This window comes from Sorex fumeus, unplaced genomic scaffold (genome assembly GCF_029834395.1).
Source record: "Sorex fumeus unplaced genomic scaffold, SorFum_2.1 ptg000034l, whole genome shotgun sequence".
Lineage (NCBI taxonomy): Eukaryota > Metazoa > Chordata > Mammalia > Eulipotyphla > Soricidae > Sorex > Sorex fumeus.
The window spans coordinates 31,113,233-31,136,719 of record NW_026606091.1 but is presented as its reverse complement, the minus strand read 5'-3'; the positions used below and the strand labels follow the sequence as shown (position 1 = coordinate 31,136,719).

Below are 23,487 nucleotides of genomic sequence, written 5' to 3'. Positions count from 1 at the left end.
AGGTGCCTGAGTCGAAAAGTGCTGCCATGGGCAGAGAGGCCAAGAACAGGATGGTGTGGATCTTATCAGATCACAGCCCTAGGCAGCACATTTTGGTCGTCTTTCCTTCATGCTGGGCTGACTTTCCCAGGTCATCCAGTACCTGTGTTGCCTGGGGCTCCTCAAGCCTGAAGGGACCCACAGAAATGGTGATTCACCGTAATTTCTCTTATGTATTTATTTATTATTTATTTTTTGCTTTTATGGGTCGCAACCGGCAATCACAGGGGGTCACTCCAGGCTCATGCACTCAGGAATTATTCCTGGTGGTGCTCAGGGGATTCTATGGGATGCTGGGAATCAAACCCGGGTCAGCCGCGTGGAAGGCAATGCCCTACCCACTGTGTTATGGCTCCAGCCCCTGTATTTTTTTGGGGGGGGGAGTTGTGTGTGTGAAGGGGCTTACCCGTGAGTGCTCAGGGCTTACTCTTGGCTCTGCTCAGGGATCACTCCTGGTGGTGTTCAGGGGACCACATGGGGTGCCGGGGATTGAACCAGGGCAGCCACCTGTCGGGCAGGCACCTTCCCTGGGGTCCTGTGTCTCTGGCCCCCACCTTCCTTAGCGTCACTAGGAAACCATGAGCAGAATCATGGACAGGAAGCAGATGGCCCTCGCCTGGGTTATTTTTTATCTTCTTACCCCTGTAGTCTTAAACTATGCTTTTAAGTATCATTGTTTGAAAGGGTTTTAAATGCAGGGGGGAGGGGAACCACTCCAGGCTGCCCTTCCCCCAGACCCACCTTACTCCCTCCACTTCCTCCCTCCTGATGCTGCATCACTATTGTCAGCTACCCCCAGATTCCTCCGGGTGGGCTGTGCCCCCATGTGGCGTGGACAAGGATGCGGGGGGAGGGGTTCAGGGTCTGCGCAGCTGGCCTCTGGAGCACACGCACCCACTGTCTCCTCTCCCAGGCGTGGGTGTCCATCATCTGGCCCCCAGCCTCACCCTGCTGCTCTCTGCCCTCCCCATCTCTGTCCTCACCCACTCTGGCTCCCTTCATGGCTTCTTTCTCTTCCCCAGCTTCAAAGAGGGTCCCGGCAGCTGGACTCCCAGGGGCCCAGGCCAGTGCCAGGGGCTGAGAGCAGAGCCATCATCGTGTCTCGCTCTCCCTCTGAATCCCAGGCTGGAGGGTGGCATTGGGGACCGATGCCATGCAGGGTCCAGAAGCAGGGGACCTGAGGGCACACACTGGCCCTGAGTGGAGTGGGAGCGAGCACGGCTTGGATGGGGGGGCTGTTCCTGGTCACCCCGGTCCTGGCCACATCTGGGTGGTGTGCGTATGTGTGCGTGTGTGTGTGTGTGTGTGTGTGTGTGTGTGTGTGTGGTCACTGCAGGATCGGGGAGGAGGAGACGGCGGTGGTGTGCCCCGTGATCGACGTTATTGACTGGAACACTTTTGAGTACCTGGGCAACTCCGGAGAGCCTCAGATCGGTGGCTTTGACTGGCGGCTGGTGTTCACGTGGCACGTGGTCCCTGAGCGGGAGCGGAAGCGGATGCGGTCCCCCATCGTTGTCATCAGGTCAGGACTGGCTGGGAGCGTAACACCCCCCCCCCCAACAACTGCAGCAGACGCCCGGGGGGAGGGCAGGGATGCTTCGCTGGGGCCCCACCTGGTTTTGTTCTAAAGCATCTGCTGATTATTTTTTACTCTACACCCACCCCGCTCTAAGTGTGGGGTTCATATTCATTGGCCTATTTTGTTTATTTAAAAACAAAGGTGAGGGGGCTGGAGAGAGAGTTCAGTGGGTAGGGCGCTTGCCTTGCAGGAGTTTGTCCTGGGTTCGATCCCCCAGGCACCCTGTTATGGTTTCCCGAGCACTGCCAGGAGTGATTCCTGAGTGCAGAGCCAGAAGTTGCTCCCGAGCATTGCCGGGTGTGGTCCCAAAGCCAAAGCCAAAGTCAAAACAAGATAAATAAAAATAGGGTGAAGTATGTATCCTAAAATGTACTGCTCTGACCGTTCTTAAATATATAACTTGGGAGACTCAAGCGCGCTTTCCCCTCGACCTCGCAGAATCTCTCCAACCGTCAGGCGGTGTGTGTCAACCCCAGCCCCTAACGGCTCCATGGCCTCTAACACACCCCCACAAAAACTTTCCCCCTTCCAGACGCCTCACGCGAATGAGGCCACCACGCTTTGTCCCTTCGCGTTTGCCTTCTTGCCGGTCCCGAGATGTTTGCCTTGGGAACCCATAATTCTGCCTTGTGTCAACGTGGCCGGTTTTGTTGGCCCCTTCACCTCCGGTGGGTGTGTCCGCCTTCCAGGAGTTGTGTGCCATGCACCCGGGAGGACTGATATCACAGGTGCCCTGACCCCTGGACTGGTGCCAGTCTCTAGGGCCCGAGGTGGCTGGCTGCCACTTCCGGCTGTCCAAGTGGGCGTGGGGTTCTGGGTCAGGTGGCGACTCCATGGTGACGACTCTGAGCACTTAGTGGCAGGCCTCTGTGGGACTGAAGCCAGTTAGGGGATGGGTGAGGGCGCAGGGTGAGGGCGGCCGAGAGCCAGCGTTGGTCAGTGGGTGAGCCTGGGTCTGAGCCCGGCTGCTCGCGTTCTTTTTCATTTGTTTGGCTTAGTTTTCGGGCCACACTTGCTGAGGCTCGGGGTTACTCCTGGCTCTGCACTCAGGAATTACTCCTGGTGCCTCGTGGTGAGGGAGCTGGTGGGCACAGGATGGGGTGCAGGGACCAGGCATGTGTTAGGAGGCTCTGCAGACTCCCCCGTCAGAAATGCGGTCGCAGGAGAAGACGGAGGCTGAGACTTGGGGGTGGGGGCTCCGGGGCGGTGGGGGGATTTGGAGAACCTGATTGACATCTGGGAAAAAGGACGGATTGAGGGTGACACCCGGATTGCTGGAGTGGCCACTGGGGGGCCGCTGGCATTGCTCCTCACACAGCAGATTTAGAGACTGAGGCAGAGGAGGAGGGATCATGTGTCAGGTCACAGATGCAGCCTGTGATGTCGAGACATACTCCCTCCCCCCCCAACCCCCTCCCCCAGTGCACACATATGAAGACATGTGCACACACCCACACACATGGACAAATGCACCAGCTTCATGGTCAGTTGCCTGCCCCCTCCCACAGTCTCATCTCAGTTTTGTTTTTAATGTAGGAGTACTGCTATTTATTCAGCCACTGATTAGCTGATTGAATTGTGCATGAACTCCACACATCATCTCAGCTTTCTTGCAGGTTTCAGTCACCCTGTTCCCTAGTCTTATACCCTAAAGCCATGTGAAAGTGCTCTCATGCTGGCACCCCTCCTGCCCTCCTCCCTCCTTCTCTCGCTCCTTCCTTCCTTCCTTCCTTCCTTCCTTCCTTCCTTCCTTCCCTCCCTCCCTCCCTCTCTCCCCCTCCCTTTTCCCTCTTTCCCTCCCTCTTCCTTCTTTCCTACCTCCCTCCCTCCCTTTTTCCTCCTTCTCTCCTTCCTTCCTTCCTTCCTTCCTTCCTTCCTTCCTTCCTTCCTTCCTTCCCCTTCCTTCCTTCCTTCTTTCCCTCCTTCCCTCCTCCCTCCTTCCCTCCTCCCTTCCTCCCTCCCTCCCTCCCTCCCTCCCTCCCTCCCTTCCTCCCTTCCTCCCTCCCTCCCTCCCTCCCTCCCTCCCTTTTCCCTCTTTCCCTCCCTCTTCCTTCTTTCCTACCTCCCTCCCTCCCTTTTTCCTCCTTCCCTCCTTCCTTCCTTCCTTCCTTCCCTCCTTCCTTCCTTCCTTCCTTCCTTCCTTCCTTCCTTCTCCTTCCTTCCTTCCTTCCTTCCTTCTCCTTCCTTCCTTCCTTCCTTCCTTCCTTCCTTCCTTCCTTCCTTCCTTCCTTCCCCTTCCTTCCTTCCTTCCTTCCTTCCTTCCTTCCTTCCTTCCTTCCTTCCCCTTCCTTCCTTCCTTCCTTCCTTCCTTCCTTCCTTCCTTCCTTCCTTCCTTCTCCTTCCTTCCTTCCTTCCTTCCTTCCTTCCTTCCTTCCTTCCTTCCCCTTCCTTCCTTCCTTCTTTCCCTCCTTCCCTCCTCCCTCCTTCCCTCCTCCCTTCCTCCCTCCCTCCCTCCCTCCCTTCCTCCCTTCCTCCCTCCCTCCTTCCCTTTTCCCTCTTTCCCTCCCTCTTCCTTCTTTCCTCCCTCCCTCCCTTACTCCCTTCCTACCTCCCTCCCTCCCTTTTCCCTCCTTCCCTCCTTCTTTCCTTCCTTCCTTCCTTCCTTCCTTCCTTCCTTCCTTCCTTCCTTCCTCCCTCCCTTTTCCCTCTTTCACTCACTCCCTCCCTCCCTTTTCCCTCTTTCACTCCCTCCCTCCCTCCCTCCCTCCCTCCCTTTTCCCTCCTTCCCTCCTTCCTTCCTTCCTTCCTTCTTTCCCTCCCTCCCTCCCTTTTCCCTCCTTCCTTCCTTCCTTCCTTCCTTCCTTCCTTCCTTCTTCCCTCCCTTTTCCCTCTTTCACTCCCTCCCTCCCTCCTTCCCTCCCTCCCTTTTCCCTCCTTCCCTCCTTCCCTCCCCTTCCTTCCTTCCTTCCTTCCTTCCTTCCTTCCTTCCTTCCTTCCTTCCTTCTTTCCCTTCCTTCCTTCCTTCCTTCCTTCCTTCCTTCCTTCCTTCCTTCCTTCCCTCCCTCCCTCCCACTCTCCCTACCTTTTCCCTCCTTCCCTCCTTCCCTCCTTCCTTCCTTCCTTCCTTCCTTCCTTCCTTCCTTCCTTCCTTCCTCCCTTCCTCCCTTCCTTCCTTCCCTCCCTCCCTCCCTAGCTCCCTCCCTCCCTCCCTCCCTCCCTCCCTCCCTCCCTCCATCTTCCTTCCTTCCTTCCTTCCTTCCTTCCTTCCTTCCTTCCTTCCTCCGTCTCTCTCTCCCTCCCTCTCTCTCTCCCTCCCTCCTTCTCTCCTTCCCTCCTTCTCTCCCTCCCTTTTCTCTCTCTTCTCTCCCTTCCTTGGTCTTCCCTCCCTCCTGTTCTTCCATCCCCCACCAAGGAGTCCCACTGGCCTTTCCCCGTGTACTCTGAGCCTGCATTGCTGGGAGGCCCCCCCCAGTGCCACCGCAGGGACCCGGCTGCCACCAGTTTCCCACACCCACATCTGCACTCTGGGGTGCTTCCCTTCCAGCTTTCGACCTCAGCCACCTCTGGGGGCCGGGGAAGATGCCAGAATCGAGGGCTTCAGGGAAATGTGCTAGAATCATCTTTCATGGCCTCCAGCAGCCCCCAGCTGCATCTGTGAGTGCCTGGGCTCTGCTGTGAGACCACCACCACCGCCCACCCCGCCACCCTCCCAGCCATGTGCTCTCTCCGCCCTCTCTCCGGGTCCATCTGCAGCTGCCGGGGTCCTCTCATGCTTAGACTTTGCCCATGCTGAGGCCTTCCCAGCACCGTTCATTCCTCTGTACTGGACACGCCCCGGGCCTGTACCCTCTCCGCCCTGGAAACAGCTGTCCCTGCCCTTGACCCCTCGAGAGCACATGCATCACACCAGTTCTGTGATTATTTGGAGGGGTCTGGGAGCTTCCCCAGCTAGGACTCCCAGCAGAGCCCCCCCACCACCAGTGCTCCCAGACTGATGAAGGCAGATCAGGCCTGGGTAAGGGTTCCTGCGGCCGGCACTGAGACGCAGGTGTTGCAACTCTTCCAGGTCCCCGACAATGGCTGGTGGGCTGTTTGCTGTGAGTAAGAAATATTTTCAGTATCTGGGGTCTTATGATACAGGAATGGAAGTTTGGGGCGGAGAAAACCTCGAATTCTCCTTTCGGGTAAGTGTTCTAGTCTCCCCTTGTGCGTGTTTAGCCTCTTCTGTCGCTCTCTTGTGGCTCTGTGTCTGTCTCTGTCTCTTTCTGTAGCCGTGCATGGCTGTCTGTCTGTCTGTCTGTCTCTCTCTCTCTCTCTCTCTCTCTCTCTCTCTCTCCCCCCATGCCTCTGTCTCTCTGGATTTCATGAAAACCTGTTGGGCTTTCCCCCGCCTTGGCCTTTTGTCCAGTGTCCTGAGAGTGGACACGTGGACAGCCTATATATGTGCTTCTCTCATCTGACCTTCTCACAGAACGTGCTTTTAACTAGAAAAGCAGGAGGCAGGGAAGGAACCTCCTAGGTCCCCTGATTCTTTTCTTTCCCTCTGCTGCCCTGGGCCGAGGTTGGCCCCAGACACAGCATCCTGCCTCCTGGTCCACCTTTGGTCGCCGGGCTTGCTGAGTCTTTAGGAAGTCGCCTCTGTAGGTAGATAGCAGGGTGACATTCAGAGTCTGACACCGAGAAGGATTCTCGGGAGAGCTTGTTAAAGGGGTCAGGTTCAGTGGCTGGACGTGCAGGCCGGAGCAAGAGTCACATTCTAAACGAGTGAACCCCCTGAGGCCGCCCTCTGCCCTCAGAATCCCCGAGTGACAGTTCTGTGAGAACCCCCACCATTTCCGTGGGATTCCCAAAGAACTTGTGTCTGGCATATTACATTTCAAGACCATATGCCATTGGTCGTGCTTTTTGATGATGTTAAAAATTTCTGTTTAATTAATTTTTTTTTGGCTTTTTGGGTCACACCCTGCGATGCTCAGGAGTTCCTCCTGGCGCTGTGCTCAGAAATTACTCCTGGCGGTGCTTGGGGGATGCTGGGAATCAAACTTGGGTCAGCCCCGTGCAAGGCAAACGCCCTACCCACTGTGCTATCTCTCCAGCCCCTCTGTTTAATTTTTGTGAGAATTTTTTTCATCTTTTCTGATTGCTTGTTTTGTTTTGGGGCCACACACAGTGGGGCTCAGAGGTTATGCCGGGCTCTACCCTCAGAGATGACTCCTATCTGTGCTCGGGGGACCATATGGGATGCCGGGGATTGAACCTGGGTTGGCCCCATGCCAGGCAGTATGCTCTACTCACTGTACTAGTGTTCTGGCCCCTGAAATTTTTTTTTTAAGTAATAGAACACCCCAGCTTTGCATAAAGAGAGAACCAAATAGAAAGTTTATCTTCCACGCAGGGCTTTCCTTCTCCCATCGTAAGCTACTGTCCTTTTGGGTCTTTTTTGTTTCAAAAAAAATTTTCTTTTTGAATTTGGTTGAAACCCAAACACAGGGCTCACTCCTGGCGGTGCTCAGGGGACCATCGGAGCTGCCAGAAACTGAACCTGGGTCAGGTACATGCAAGGCAGGTGCCCAACCCCATTGTACTGTGTCTTCAGCGCTTCAGCTGCTTTTCTGGATGGTTCATCCTGGGGGCCAGTGGTGGGGTGTGGTGGTTCACACCTCTCTTGCCCTTGCATGAGTCTACCTTGTTGGGTTTTGAGGTGCGCTTTTAAAGGTCTTTCTGCCTCTCCTCCAGGTGCCAGGCTGCTCTTCCTGTGTCTGGCAGTTCCTCTTTCTCCCTTCCCAACTTCTCTCCTTCCTAGCTGCTTTCCTCTCTTCTCTGGCTAGGAGATCAGGTAATCCGCCCGTGTGGACTGTCACCCACCCACGGGCTCCTGGCCGGGCCCACTCTGGGCCCTGTGAGCCCCGCGCATGAGCAAGCAGTGAATGGGCTTGTGGTCTTGGTTCTGGTGGCTAGATCTTGGGGCCGCTCCCTTGTTCTTTGGCTACGTTCTGGAGCCCACGTGTGCATGGGGGTGGGTGAGGCGGGGATGGGCAGTGGGGTGAGGAGTGTGGTGGGGGGGGGCGCCTGTTTCATGCCCTGGAGGGTGCGGTCTCGGCAGTGTCTCTTTGGGTGATGCTTGGTGCCCGGGCTCTGTACTCAAGGGACAGCCGTGCCGATGGACCCGCTCACCTCACCCAGCCACTCCTCTGCCCTGCAGATCTGGCAGTGCGGTGGGACCCTGGAGACGCACCCCTGCTCACACGTCGGCCACGTCTTCCCCAAGCAAGCTCCCTACTCACGCAAAAAGGCTCTGGCCAACAGTGTCCGCGCTGCCGAAGTGTGGCTGGATGAGTTCAAGGAGCTCTTCTACCACCGCAACCCCCACGCACGCCTGGTGAGCTCCTCCCGCCCGCCCCTTCTGCCTTCACCCCTGCAGGCCTCCTCAGAACCAACCCCCCCTTCCTCCTCCCTCCTCCCTCCACCCTCCATGCCCGCACATCCACTTCCGGAGGCAGAAGCTGTGGTGGGCCTTGGTGAGGCCAGTGGGGGACTGCTTGATTCCGCCATGGTTGTGATGACCCTCTGCTGATGTCTCTTGATGCCCACCCGGCCTTGAGAATCACACCCAGCAGCTCATGCTGCCCACCCCCGGTTGGGGGACCCTGAGCTTGTTGCTTCTAGGAAAATCAGGGCTGGGTTTCAGCTACCTCCAGCCACTGCATGTTCTTCAGATCGTGGGTATTTCTGTCGTGGAGGGGAGGTCAGGCCCCATGCCATGGTCGCCAGGGCCTCTTCCTGGCTCTGCACTCAGGGATCATGCCTGGTGATTTTTTTTCTGGGAACCAAATGAGGTGGCAGGGACCAGGGCAGGGTGGCTACCTGCCAGGCAAGCGCCCTGCCCTTTGCACGAGCTCTCTGGTTCCTGTTTACTTATGACCCCCACCTGGAGGTGCTTGGGTTCTACCCTTGACTCAGTGCTGGGGGTTCCCTGCCGTGCCGGGACTCGGACCTGGGCCTCCTGTATGTGCTCTTGACCATTGAGCTATCTCTTCAACACAGAGTATGTATGTGTGTGTGTGTGTGTGTGTGTGTGTGTGTGTGTGTGTGGTGCCGGGGATGGGTCATGCATATGTGCGCTATCTCATCTCATCCCAGCCCCGTCTCTTGGCTTTGCATGCGTGTCTACCTCAGCCACCCTTCCTCAATCTGTCCCATTGAAGAAGTGCTGTGTGTCCAGGGATGCCCACAGGGCTGGGGTTTGGGGCTCCCATCATGTCCTAGGCGCTTCATGACCATCGAGGTGCACTGGGTCTCCCCAGGCTGGAGCTGGGCAACGGGGAACCCTGTGTGTGTGTTGTTGTTTTTTAATTTTAATTTTTTTTTGTTGAATCACTGTGGTATTCAGTTACAGGGCTTTCATGATTGAGTTTCAGTCATACAATGATCAGACACCCATCCCTCCACCAGTGCTCATTTTCCACCACCAATGTTCCCAGTGTCCCTCCTGCCACCCCCATCCCCTGCCTCTATGGCAGACAATTTCTTTCTTACTCTCTCTCTACTTTTGGGCATTATGGTTTGCAATACAGATACTGAGAGGCCATTATGTTTGGTCCTTTATCTACTTTCAGCACCTCTATGTGTGTTTTTTAAAAAGTGAATATTTGACCTCTTCAATTTGTAAAGGTAATAGAGACTCATTGTACAATATTTGAGAACTAGAAAGTGAAGCAAGTGTGCCCGAGAGGACCTGGAGAAACCGCCTTAGGATGAAGGTGAGTTTCTTGTCCCTCTTTCCTCTATGCACAGACTCTGGATTCTGTGTTTTAACTTAATCACTTAATCACTTAACTTCCCGTTAGTCGGCGATTTGCTCGAGCGGGCGCCAGTAACGTCTCCATTTGTCCCTGTCGCGTGCTAGTGTAGCCCAATGGCATCTGTTCGCTCCAGGAACATGAAGGGCTTCAAACCGATTGTTCATGATCTTGACGAAGAAGTCTGACCATCTGGTAGGTGGGCGGCCACGCGGTCTTTTGACATCCTGTGGAATCCAGTCGGTAACAGCTCTAGTCCAGTGGTCGTCTTTAAACCTCATTATGTGACCAGCCCATCTGATTTTTGACACCTTGGCAAATGAGACAGTGTCCCTGATTCTTGATCGTCGACGGATGTCGGAACTCCGGATTCTTTCTCTCATTTGAGTGAAACGTGATATTCCAAGCATAGCTCTTTCTATTCTTCTTTGGGAGACCTGAATAGAGTTCTCATCCTGTTTGCGTAGAGCCCAGGTCTCTGAGGCATATGTTAATGCAGGAAGAACAGTGGAATCAAAGAGATGTGCCCAGAGCTGGAGGTTCTTCATCCTCTTAGCTATTTCTTCGACGTTCTTGAAGGCGTTCCAAGCCGCTCTCTTCCTCCTGCGCAGCTCGGGTGCCAGGTCATTTGTCATGTTGATCTCTCGACCTAGGTACACATAGCTGTTGCATTCGGAGATGGTCGTTCCATTGAGAGCGATTAGGGCATCAGGTACGAGGCTGTTTCTCATAAACATTGTCTTCGTAAGATTCAGCTGTAGTCCTACCTTTCCACACTCACGGTCAAAGTCAGCCAGCATTTGTGCTGCTTGGCTGATGTTTGGTGTTACTAAAACAATGTCATCAGCAAAGCGGAGGTGGTGTAGTTGCCGACCATCTATCTTCACTCCCATTCCTTCCCATTCCAGTCGTCGCATGATGTTCTCGAGGGTGGCACTGAAGAGTTTCGGTGAAATGGTATCAGCCTGCCGCACCCCTCTCTTGACATCAACGATCACTTCTTTGTAGAATGGTGAGATCCTGGTAGTGAATCCGCAATACAGCTCATGGAGGATCCTGATGTATTGGGCTTGAATGCCCTGATTGGCTAGGGCTTCAATGACTGCTTCCGTCTCAACAGAATCAAAGGTCTTCTTTAAATCAATGAACGTTAAACAAAGCGGCATCTTGAACTCCCGAGAAACCTCAATGAGCTTGGTTATCGTGTGGATATGGTCGATGGTGCTGAATCCTTTGCGGAACCCGGCTTGCTCGCATGGTTGTCCTTCATCTAGTGTTCTGCCAATCCTATTTAGAATGACTCGAGTGAACAACTTGTAGATGACAGACAATAGGCAGATCGGGCGATAGTTGCCAATGTCATGGATGTCTCCCTTCTTGAACAGTAGTACGGTCCTGCTGGTTTTCCATTGGGATGGAACCTTGCATTCAGACAGGTAGCGAGTGAAGAGCCGAGCCAGTGTATTGATGAGTACTGACGGCAGGTTTTTCAGGTGTTCAGGTCTGACCTTGTCTGGGCCGGGTGCTGTTTGTTTCTTTACCGACGAAATGGTGTGTCGGATTTCGGAAGGGAGAACATTGGGAACGACATATCCATCCTGTAGAATTTGGTATGTTGGCAAGTGGACATGGCTGTCGAAGAGATTTGAGTAGAAGTCATAGATAATCTTCTCCATTGCCGTTTTGGAGGATGTGATGGATCCATCAGGACATTGGAGGGCAGTCATCTTGGTCTTGTAGTTGGCGAAGGACAGGCGGGCGTTATGAATACTTTTCCTGGCTCCTGCCGCATCTCCCAGTACTTCTGCTCTTTTCTCTTTGAGGTCTTCCTTGATTGCATCTCTGCACTGCTTTGGGAGCTTGGACGTTAGCTTGCGGTTGCCTGAGGCACGCGCCAAACCACGCTGGCGAATTAGCTCAAGAGTTTTTGAAGATAGGTGATTTTTTGTGGCTATCTCTCTCTTGGCGTTCCTCGCACATTCATGGAGGTGCTGAACCAGTCGATCGTATTCCTCGTCAATGTTGTCAACAATGGCATCTTCCCATGTTGCCGCAATAGTACCAAAGAGTTCCCAGTTGGTGGTCATTCTGGGAGTTCTCTTTTTGAACTTTGCAGCCCTTTCTCCCCGCTCTGTGAAGTAGAATTTTGCACGAAGGAGACGGTGGTCCGATCCCGTTCGAAATTTTGGGACAACAGCGACATCAGTCAGGCAAAACCGTCGATTGAATATGATGTGGTCTATTTCGTTGTGGAATCGTCCACCGGGAGACTCCCATGTCCATCGTTTAGATTCTGCCTTCTGGAACTGTGAGTTACCATGAATGGTCTTGGTCGACATGATGAACTCAGACAGTCTCTCACCCTGTTCGTTCCATTCTAGGCCATGGGTCCCGATGTGAAGTTCTTCAGCTGATCTTCTCGGTCCTATCTTGGCATTAAAATCACCCACAATGATCTTGTAGAAGGTGTGGTCTTCTTTATAGAACTTCTCTAGCTCCATGTAGAACTTCTCGATTTCTCTTTCATCATAATGAGATGTTGGTGCATAGACAACAAAGATAGAAACTGCAGGCAGTGAGCCACATCATTCAAATGTAAATGTCCAATTCCGGTTGTTAGGCATTCGAATGAATCAATGCTCTTGGCCAAGTTTGTGTTGACAAGTTAAAATTAGTTTTAACTAATTGTCATCATTGTATGTTTATGGTTTATATTTGATTGTTTCCTCTTGCATGATCCATACATGCTCAGATGTCTTCTTTGGGAATATTGTGCCTTTTGACCTCCTGGTGGTTCACATCATGTAGTTCTTTGTTTGTTTTTATTTTTGTTTTTGAGTCACACCTGCAATACTCAGGGGTTACTCCTGGCTCTGCACTCAGGAATCACTCCTGGCAGTGCTCAGGGGACCATATGGGATGCCAGGGATTGAACTCAGGTCAGCAAGGCTAACACCCTCTCCACTGTATTATCCCTCTGGCCCTGCACCATGTAATTCTGGAGCGGTGAGATGAACTGATTCTCTGCCTGCAAAGGTAATACAGACTCATTGTAGCTCACGGTCACGGTCCTCCCGTTGTTCATCGATTTGCTCAAGCGGGCCCAGTAACGTCTCCATTGGAGACTTTATTGTTACTGTGTTTGGCATATGGAATACATCACGGGCAGCTTGCCAGGCTCTCCCGTGCAGGCAAGACATTGTAGAACATCTGGGAAATAGAAAATGAAGCAAGCAGTGCCCGATAGGACTCAGAGAAACCCGTTTGTGCAGTTATGACTAACTGTGCACCAATACCTACAGTTAGAGGAAGAAAAAGGAAAACCCTGCAGATCTGGGTCGGCTCAGGAGGGCACCTACTTGGCCGGAGAAGCTGGATTCCAGCACCCTGTCTCCCTGTGTGACCCAGGCCTGCCCTCTCCCTGGCAGTGCAATTCCTGCCTGCAAAGGACATTTTAGTGATTCCACAGTGCCATTGCTTTGGATCAAACTCCCTCAAGTTTGCCGGGAAGAGGCAGAAAAGCCCAGAGAAGAGAAAGGGCAGCTCAGGCCTCAGAGTTGCCCACTCGGCTACTGAGACCGTCCATTTTCTGGCCAGCTCAAGGGTAGGGACAGCGTGGGGTCTCAAACACTCAGGGAAGAAGCAGAGCATGAGAAGGGGGCCTTGGGGAACTCTGGCCAGACACTCACAGACCCTCAAGACTGGACACTCAGGCTCTCTGCCTGGCCTCTGTGCTCTGATCCCTCCTGGTGTCCGTCCATTCCTCCATGGCCGACAGTAACCGTTGCCCACGGACGGCTCCTTTGCAGTTCTTCGAGTATACATCCCAGAAGGAGATCCTCTACAACACCCACCAGCCCGAGGGGTGCTTGGTGGTGGAGGCGGGCGGGGAGAGCCTGGTCATAGAGCTCTGCCAGAACCCGGTCCCCGAGAACCACTACTTCCTCCTGCGCTAGGTGAGTGGGCAGTGTCATCTGTGCTGTCAATCTTGGGGCTGAAGTAGACCCCGGGAGTCTCAGGGAGGAGCAGGCCCCAGGCATGCTGTGATAAGGGACATGCTGGGAATGGGGGTGGGGTGGGATGGGGAACTGTTGGCGCCTTTGTCTTGCAGGATCCCTAATGCTTGGCCTGTCTTCTCTTGTTCACTTGGAGTTGCTGGGGGCTGGGCGGGGCTTGGGACAGGCCTGGGGGCTGCTGCTGCTGCTGCTGGAATGGGGTCTCCTTAAAGCAGATGTGAGGGCAGATCCTGCGGGGGGAGGGTTGGGGTGGTGGGGAAACTGTTCTACTTCTGTAAACCTCACCCCCATTTTCCCCAGCTCTGGAATCAGGGGGAGCGGAAGGGGAGATGGTCACAGGGGTCACCAAAGCACACACCCAGCCCTGGATTTATCCCACGTGGCCCCTCCTGAACTTCACCATTTACAGCCCTGGAGGTCCCAAGCATCACTGGGATGGCCCTGGTGGCCCCCAGCACCAGTGAGAACATACATCTGACTTTTATGTTCGTGTGTAGACGTGAGGATGGCACTGTATGTACATGGTATGTGTATGCATGTGTATAGATGTGTGGATTGTACTGTATGTGCATGTGTAAAAGTGTGCATTTTTATGTGTGTGCACGTGTATGTAAAAGTGAAGATGGACTATGTGTATGCATGTATGTGTGCACACTTTTGTTCACATATGTGTAGAAATAAGGGTAGCAGGTTATGTGTGCACCAGGCCTGGCTTCTTAAACTGTAGATCAAGACTACACACGGGGTTTGCATAACTTAAAAGATACTTGTTTTACTTTAAATTTATTTATGACGTAGGGGTCTGGAGCGATAGCACAGCAGGTAGGGTGTTTGCCTTTCAGGCGGCCAACCCAGGTTCAATTCCCAGCATCCCATATGGTCCCTTGAGCATTGCCAGGAGTAATTCCTAAGTGCAGAGCCAGGAGTAACCCCTGTGCATCGCTGGATGTGACCCAAAAAGAAAGAAAAAATCAAATAAATTTATTTATGATTTATCAAATAAATATTTGTATCCTTATTTTACATACCTCAAAATCAGGGACCACGGAAAAAATTTCCTAACAAAAAGAGGTTGCTAATGGAAAACTTTAAGAAGCTCAGAGAGAGAGAGAGAGAGAGAGACAGAGACAGAGACAGAGAGAGAGAGAGAGAGAGAGAAAGAGTGGGAGAGGAAGAAGGAGGAGAAAGAGAAACTTTATTATACATAATAGAGATTGAATAATAACAGTAAAACCTGAAAAATTGCCAGAAACAAGGACTAATAAGTTACTGTAGCATCAGACAGTAGAAGTCAGAGCAACTGAGTGGTAGGCATGTCTTGGGGAAGTTTAGGAAATCATAAATTGGTGGCAGAGGAGAGAGAGGAGGAGGACTGGGCCACTCTCCCTGACAACCACCATCCTGTTACCACGACTATTTCAATAAGTGGATCCATCATAGTCTGTGTGGGTGTGTGCCATTGGGCGGGGCGGGTCCTGCCAGGAATGGCTCGTGCTTCTGGATGATGAGGAATCCGTGCCATGGGGTCTCACCATGTCCAGAGCCTGTCACTGCCCACCCATGGTGCCTATCCCATCTATACCCCCTCTGCAGTGCCCCCCAGGAAGAGCCCCCCACCTTGCCCCAATGCTATGTGAGTTCCCACCCCTAGTGGCCAGTCGATGTTTCAGGATAAGGACCTACAAACCTCCAGGTATTTTCTAAGCCTCTCAAGGACTGGATGGACCTTTTCTGCCCAGAGCCTCACCCCAGTGTGGAACCCTTCACTGCCCACAAGCTCCCCAGACAGCACAAGCCCACAGTGACACTGTGCCCCACCATCAGAGATGGATTTGATTCTCAGCCCAGCGAATGTGAGAGGGGGAGATGTCAGAGCTACAGGAGACAGCCGCAGACCACTGGGGCCTGAATGTGCTCAGGGAAGGGAGGACAGGGGCACTCGGGGGTGCCATAGTGGGCACGGGCGATATGGGGGAGTTGGGGTTCCTTTCAGGCTGCAGGACTCGTGAGGGCAGCGTGGCCAGGCTGAGTGGCCCTAGTTGGGAGTGTGTGTATTGAGAGGGATTTCCAGAACAGGCTGGGAGCAACATGAGAGAAGCGTCCAGCTTCCCCAAGGCCAAGTCTGGTGTCCAGCTCCCAATAGGATGGACTGAGTCTCAGAGAAAGGGGCAGAGCTGGGATGGGGAGATTCTGTGGGGTCATTAAGAGCCCTCCAGGGCTCAGAAAGGGAAGTCTCTGTGCAACACGGGGAACTGGTCAGGGACTGACTGGGTCTGGGGCCTCAAAGGCCCCACAAACTGGCTGCTGCCAGTCTGGGAGGAAGCAGAGACAGAAGGACAGAGCGAACGTGGACAACGGATATGGTGGGAGCAAGAACTCTGCAGGCTTCAGGAGAGGAGAGGGGAAGGGCAGGGAGGGCAGGGGCTCCAAGGACAGAAAGGAGAGGGGCCTGGGGAGGGAGGGGCGGTGAGGACAGCAACGAGGACAGCCCCTCTGCCAGGCTCGCTGGGCTCCCACAGCAGCAGCCAGGCCAGACCTAGGGGTGCTCAGGGGCTAATCCTGGCAGCTGCAGCTCAGCCTGGGCACGGGGGGACGTGATCTCTGGGAATGAGAAAGTCGTGGACTGAGCTATGGGAGACCGAAAGGGTCAGTGCTCCTGGCCCACCATGGGGCCCACAGAGTTCCAAGCCACCATCGTCGGTAGGGGGCAGTGCCCGAGGGTCCGGGTGGGGGTGGGGAGGCCCGTCAGGCCCACCAGGGCAGAGGCTGGTGCAGCCTTCATCCTGAGGTTGCCCCGGGAGCTCTAGGTTTCCCCCTGGCCAATGGGGTTGCAGCCCCGAGGCCACGCCCCCATCCCTACCTATAAAAAAAGCTCGTGGCCACGCCCCTCGGGGCACCCTCTCTCAAGGATGCTTGAGAGGGAAGTGGCCCCAACACACCTTCCCCCTGTTGACTGTTCAAGGGGTCATCTAGGGGTCACCTCCAGATGGTGACCCTTCTACGGGTCATCTACGGGTCACCTCTAGGGGTCATCTCTAGGGGATCTTTGGAAATTGGCAGAGCACAACGGACGGTAAGAAAAGGCCCTGCGTTGGCCCTGCACTGGTCACTGTATGGCCCCGAGGCCACAGGATCAAGCCCGGGCCCATTTCCAGCAAGTCTTCCGGCAGTTTTGTCCCCAGCAGCCTCTGTCCTGGTCAGGGTCTCCCGGGACTCTGGGATGGGAGTCCCCAGAGAGCCCCTCTCCAGGACCTGTCCGTTCCTGTCCCCAGAATAGCACCTCCTGGGCTTCTGCTGTCCAAAGACCTGGGTGGCTGAACACTGGCTCCCCAGCTCAGGAAACAATGGGGGTGGGAGCTCAGGGCAATGCTGAGGAGCTGCCTCAGTGGCGCTGGGGAGTCAAAGTAGGGTCCCTGGGTGCGCAGACCCCTCACCACAGACCCTCCTGCCAAAAACCTCTTACCGTGCGACCACACTCTTCCCCCTAAGTTAGGACTGAAAGAGAAGGAAGAACAGAATTTTAAAACATCAGATATATCTTGTAAAGGCGGAGAGTCACATGACACCGCGTCATCTGTTAGGGGTGAATGATTTGGGCTGGTGCTTGGCACCAGGAGTTTGAAGCCTGTGATGTCTGAGGAGGGCAAGGCAGGGAGGAATCACCCAGAGTGTCCTGAGGCCACGGCCACATCCCTGCCTATAGAAATGCTCGTGGCCGCGCCCCTCGGGACACCCTCTCTCAAGGAGGCTTAAGGGAGAAGTGGCCCCAATGCACCTTCCGCATGTTGACCCTTTCCCTAGGGGATCATTGGAAATCGGCAGAGCATGAAAAGATGGGAAGAAAAAGTGCTAGGTCGGTGCTAACCCGCCAACACTGGGCCATGCGCTGGTTCTGCAATGGTCAGTGTGTGGCCAGGAGGCCCAGGATAAAGCCCCCGGCCATTTCCAGCCAAGTTTTCAGGCATTCTTGTCCTCCAGCAACTTCTGCCCTCGACAGGGTCTCTCGGGACTCTGGGATGGGAGTCCCCAGAGACCCTCTCTCCAGGCCCAGTTTCCTCCTGCCACCAGAATAGGATCTCCTGGGTTCCCACTGATCAAAGAACTGGGTGGCTGTACACTGGCCCACCCAGCTCAGGAAATGATGGGGGTGGGATCTCAGGGCAGCACTGAGGAACTGGGGAGTCAAAGCAGGGTCCCCGACTCCCAGACCCCTCATCACAGTCCCTCCTAGCAGTGGGTCTAACTGTGCGAAAACACCCCTTCCCTCTTGTTTGGGACAGAAAGAGCTGAAAGAACAGAATTTTAAAACATCAAGTGTATCTGATAAAGACGGAAGATTGCTGGCAGAGCGTCATCCTTTAGGGGAGAGTGATTTGGGCTGGTGCACAGCACCAGGAGCTTGAAGCCTGTGATGTCTGAGGAGGGCAAGGCGGGGAGGAGTGACTTCGAGTGTTGAGGGAGGGGCCCTGTGAATGGGGCACTGTGACAGGGGAGACAGGCTGGGAGCAGGAGCTGGGCGAGTCCCCCCATCCCTCCGCACCTGTGTCCTGCTCTGCGGGCAGCCAGAGGAAATGGGGTCAGCTGTCCACTCCCCAGAATTGTACGACCATGAAAATGCAGAGAGCTCTAGGGCCGGGACATAGAACGCTTGTTTCTAGTTGTCCCTCGTGTCCCTGCCAGCACTGCCAGGAGGGCTCCAGTGGGTCCAAAGCAGGAAAGAATCTACTTAGTAAGGTGCCCGGAGCAGCAGATGGTGGTGTGAAATGAGCAGCCCCCGAGATGAGCAGGAGGAACCAAGAGTCGGGGCTGTGGACCATGAAGTTTGGGTGCGGTTGAAGGTCTGGGGTCCTTGACTGTCTGCTTCCTCTCAGGTTTACCGGCCTCTGGGTGCCCCCTAAACAGCCACATCGTTGAAAACATTTCGAAGGCCAGGTGGAGGCAGGAGGTTCCAGGAACAACGGGTGAACCCGGAGAACAACTGCGGATGCGAGTGGGGGCCGAGGGGACTGAGCTGGGGTGAGAGAAGCGGGCGCAGCGCCGCCTGGAGTCTGAGGGCTGAGGGGTGGCCGGCCGGGAGCCCGGCCAGGATTGAGTTGTGTCTCAGCAACAGTGGAAGGGGTCTGGGTAACATTTCCCAGTCTTGGAGCTGGGCGAGTCTCCTATCATCTCCAATTATCACCTATCATTCCAACATGTCTTCACTGCGAGCCCACGAAAAGTTGCTGTACACCAAGAGTTTTGTGAGAGGGTGCAGGATTTGCTGGCCATCAGCTCCCCTCCACCCTAGGGTATTTTTGGGTCATACCACTTCAGCCTTCTGGGCTGTGACTTTCCTGGTCTGTGAAATGGGCTGGTGAGACCCCCTGTGAGGCCAAGAGCCTGCCTTGGGTGATGGGAGGAAGGACAGGTGAGAATGCCCTAACTGAGGGCTGTGGTGGCACTGACTGGCCCACACTACACAGAGGGGTCTGGAGTTGGCAGTTGCCAGGTAGGAGTCAGGGTCCGAGGCATAGGGAGACCCAACTCCTAGGCTCTGGGACAAAGATGCCATGGGGGCCTGTGGCTGAGGGTCTGAGCCCTGCATCTCCTGGCTGGGATGTAGTCGGTCCTCCTGCCTGTCCTCACAGACACTGTCCTACCTCCCCCAGATGCCAGGGCAGGACGAATAGGTGCAGTGCCAGTGGCTTCCCTGGGGCCGATCTGCTGGTACCTGGACATGCACATAGCTGCCGACAAGATCACCTGGATGCCCGCAGTCACCTGGGCTCCAAGGAGGAGCAGCTGAACCAGCGGATGCTGCGGCAGAAGCAGCCCATAGACCAGCTGCTGCAGGTGCCACCAAGGCAGCAGGCCCTGCTGGAGGCCGCCATCAGGGAGCTGAGGGAGACCAGGTGAGAGAGGGGCCACGGGCTCTGGGGCAGGAAGGCCCTAGACCTGCCTCCTCAGCTAGTGCCTTCACCCCAGGTGCTCTTCTGTGGGACTCAGCAGGAGAAACAGCAGCTGCAGAACCTGGTGAAAGGGAAAGGAGACCCGGAAAAGGGTGAGTGACAGGGAGAAGCCCCTGTGGGTCTAAGGGCGGGGCTACTGGAGAGGGGAGCCCGGCGGCCCCACCCCCAGCCCCCCACCTCCCTTCCTTGGCTGAGACCCTAATGCTGCCCCACATCCCATCCACTCCAAAGGGATTGGCGTGGAGACAAACAACACACAGGTGCTCCTGGACACAAAACGTGAGGAGCTGGAGGCCACAGAGAAGGAGGAGGCGCAGGGGGCCAGGCAGGAGGAGTGCCAGAGTCCAGGAGCTGGAGGAGACAGTCCAGTCCCAGGGGGCAGGGACCATGACCTGTGTGAGATACGGAGACGCTCCTGTTGCTGTCCTTAAGGAAGAGGAGTCCACCGACATCGGACCCAGGTACCGTAATGACCCGCCTAAAATCCAGAAAACGCAGCTGGTCAGCAAGAGCCCCACTGGCAGCCTGACACCCAGCTGACACCTCGATTTTACTGCACCTAAGCACCCTGCCTCTCTCACCCAATTGATCTCGCCCAGCCCCGTCCTCCCCACGCCACCCGAGTTCTGCCTTCTTCCTCTGCCCTTTGCTCTTCTCCCTCCACTAGAACCAGGGAGATCCCTCACTGCAAGACCAGGGATCGGGGCAAAGGCACAACTATTCTCCATCTCAAGAAATGGGAGATCAGGGGGACAGTAAAGTCTCCTTCCACTAGACCCAGAGATGTCGGGGAAAAAATGTCCCCACCCCTGGGTCCCCCAGGGATCAGGGGGCACAGTTTCCCCTCCACTAGACCCCGGGAGCAGGGGGACAGAAATGTCTCACCCCCTAGACCCCAGGGATCGGGGGCTAGAGATGTCCCCCCCACTAGACGCCAGGGATCAGGGGGGCCAGAGACGCCCCCTCACTAGACACCAGGGATGGGGGGCCAGAGATGTCTCCCCCAAAACTGGACGCCAGGGAACGGGGGGGCCAGAGATGTCCCCCCACCACTGGACGCCAGGGGTCGGGGGGGCCAGAGAGGTCCCCCCAGCACTGGACGCCAGGGATCGGGGGCGCAGAGAGGCACCCCCAGCACGGGACGCCAGGGATCGGGGTGGGGGCCAGAAAGGCCCCCACCAAACTGGACGCCAGGGATCAGGGGGGCCAGAGAGAGAGACCCCCCCACTCTACGCCAGGGATTGGGGAGGGCCAGAGAGAGAGGACCCCCCACTAGATGCCAGGGATCGGGGGGGCAGAGAGAGAGGCACCCCCCCACTGGACGCCAGGGATCTGGGGGAGCCAGAGAGAGAGGCCCCCACACTGGACGCGAGGGATCTGGGGTCCAGAGAGAGAGGCACCCCCACCACTGGACGCCAGGGATCGGGGGGGCAGAGAGAGAGGCACCCCCACCACTGGACGCCAGGGATCGGGGGGGCAGAGAGAGAGGACCCCCACCACTGGACGCCAGGGATCGGGGGGGTGCCATTAAGAGAGGCCCCCCACCACTGGATGCCAGGGATCGGGGGATGCCAGAGAGAGGACCCCCCAACCACTGGACGCCAGGGATTGGGAGGATACAGATAGAGACTCCCCCCCCAATGGACGCCAGGGATCGGGGGGGCAGAGAGAGGCCCCCCCACCACTGCATGCCAGGGATCGGGGGAGCCAGAGAGAGAGGCACCCCCACCACTGGACGCCAGGGATCGGGGGGAGCCAGAGAGAGAGGACCCCCACCACTGGACGCCAGGGATCGGGGGTGCCATTAAGAGAGGACCCCCCCACCACTGGACGCCAGAGATCGGGGGACGCCAGAGAGAGGACCCCCCACCACAGGACGCCAGGGATTGGGAGGAGACAGAGACTCCCCCCCCACGACCACTGGACGCCAGGGATGGGGGGGCAGAGAGAGAGGCCCCCCCACTGGACGCCAGGGATCGGGGGAGCAGAGAGAGAGGTCCCCCCCACTGGGCGCCAGGGATCGGGGGGCCAGAGAGAGAGGCCCCCCCACCACTGGACGCCAGGGATCGGAGGGGCCAGAGAGAGAGGCCCCCCCACCAGTGGACGCCTGAGATCGGGGAGGGCCACAGAGAGAGGCCCCCCCATGAGTGGACGCCAGGGATCGTGGGGGCCAGAGAGAGAGGTCCCCCCCACCACTGGAAGCCAGGGATCGGGGGGGCTGAGATGTCCCCCCCACTAGGCCCCAGGGACCGGAAGGGCCGAGATGTCCCCCTCCACACTAGGCCCCAGGAAACAGTGGGGAAGAAATGTCCCCCTCCACAAGATCCGAGGGATCAGGATGGCAGATATATCCCCCCAGCACTAGCAAACAATGATTTGGAGGTCAGAAGTCACAACTCAGCTCTCCCCTCCCCATTGTGGGGTCCTGTTTCTGCGCATGACAGCCCTGAACCTTGGCCACTGGTACCATGCAGTGACCGGATTCTACACACTCTTTGGGGCTGTTTGGGGACTTTGTATTGCTGGCTGAGAAGAGGGAAGGAGGAAGGCGGGCTTTCTCCCTGACTGCCACTGTCTGATTTTCACGATTGTTGCAATAAATGGATCTATCCCAGGCCTGTGTGGGTGTGTGTGTCACTGGGCGGGGCAGGTCTGGCCAGTAGTTGACAATTGCTTCTAGATTGTGGGAAGCCTTAGCCATGTCACCATGCCAAGACGCTTCACCTGCCTGCCCCTGTGTGAAGCCTGTCAATGACCCCAGGAGAGTCCACCCCAAGGGTTGAAGGTCTCAATCACGGATGCGTCCCCAGGAGGGAGGGCAGGATGCAGCACCCAGAGCCCTGCCTTCCACTGCAGCACCTCCATGGCCTCCCCTGCCCCTGGTGCCTGTTTCCCCATTCCCCTCTGCAGTGCACCAGGGACAGACCCCACTTTGCCCCCTAGTGGCCACATCAGGTTTCTCAGGATGAGCACTTGAAAGTGCTCCTGCAGCAGGTGGGTCCAAGGTGCTGTCCTCTCAGCCAGGCTCCCCCGGAATGGCACCCACCCTAGCAGGAAGACAGTGTGTTATCAGTGGAGCAGGATGGGGCCGTGAATGGAACATGTTTCTAGTGTCCCCGAGTCTGTACGGAGCTGATCCCTGATAATAGCGCCCCACTTCTTTGTGGACCATCAGATTCCCTAATACAAGTCCCACTGCCACCATCACAGCACGGTCAGACCCCATGTAATAGAGAACCAGGCCCTGACTCCTCTTTGCTCCTGCACACCTGGACCTGTTGGGACAGCCTTGGCTGAGTGACACTCTACTGGTGACAAGAAGTGTGTCCAGATTCATGTATCAGACCAGATGGCAAAGCCTCAGAAGGCAGAGCCATCCTGTTCCAGTAATTTCCAGGAAATTGGCCAGCCATGCTCCTTCCTGCCTATCACATTCCTACTTGGATGGGAACCAGGGATCGGGGAGGCACCAGGGATCAGCCAGGTAGGGCTGTTCAGGGCAGGCACAGGCAGGTCCCGGTTTACCCCTCGGTGCCCAGTTCATAGCCCTTCCCCTCTAACTGCACCATGGGCCTGGGGTCGCCCGTTCACTCTCATGGATCTTCACACCTCACACATATCCTGCACACCCTCTCGAAGCTTCTACTGGGGCTCTGGGCTTAGTTCTCTGTGTCCTGCCTCTGGGCCCCTGGGCTCTGGAAACACCAAGTCCAGGTTTGCCTTGAGGTTTGGGGAGCTGGGAGACTGTGGGGATCAGGGGCTTGAGCCCTCTCACCCCTTGCCAGTGGTGAGAGCTGTTCTCCCATTGAACGACTGTCTTTGGAGTTTTTCCTTTTAGGATCATACAGAGTCTCACCAAGACAGGTGGCACCCAAGAATTTGCTGGAAGCAGCCTAGTGTATTCCATGTGTGCAGGCTCTACCCAGCTATCCCCCAAACGGGCAGTAGCAGGTCACAGCATAATTATGTAGGTTGTTTACAGGCTACCTTGATTCTGCGGTAACAACTTTCATCTAACATGCAGTGGTGCCTAGTGCTCTCAGGTGCTCCCACAGTGGTGATTCCCGTTTCTACGCTCAGTGTTCGAGCGTTCCTGTGAGCTCCTTCCATCCCTGCTCGGGTAACCTGCTTTCCCTTAGTCTCTTGCTCGGTGAGAGATTTGGGAA

General features: G+C 55.8%; 1 protein-coding gene across 1 annotated transcript in view; it reads left to right on the top strand.

Moving 5' to 3' along the window:
* The window catches only part of LOC130026627 (polypeptide N-acetylgalactosaminyltransferase 12-like), a 427,747-nt gene that overhangs the window by 2,353 nt on the left and 401,907 nt on the right, over window positions 1-23,487 (top strand). Inside the window, exons 4-6 of the mRNA XM_056117462.1 lie at window positions 1,376-1,561; window positions 5,625-5,742; window positions 7,761-7,937. Of these exons, the coding sequence (XP_055973437.1) occupies window positions 1,376-1,561; window positions 5,625-5,742; window positions 7,761-7,937 (481 nt within the window). The remainder of the gene's footprint in view (window positions 1-1,375; window positions 1,562-5,624; window positions 5,743-7,760; window positions 7,938-23,487) is intronic.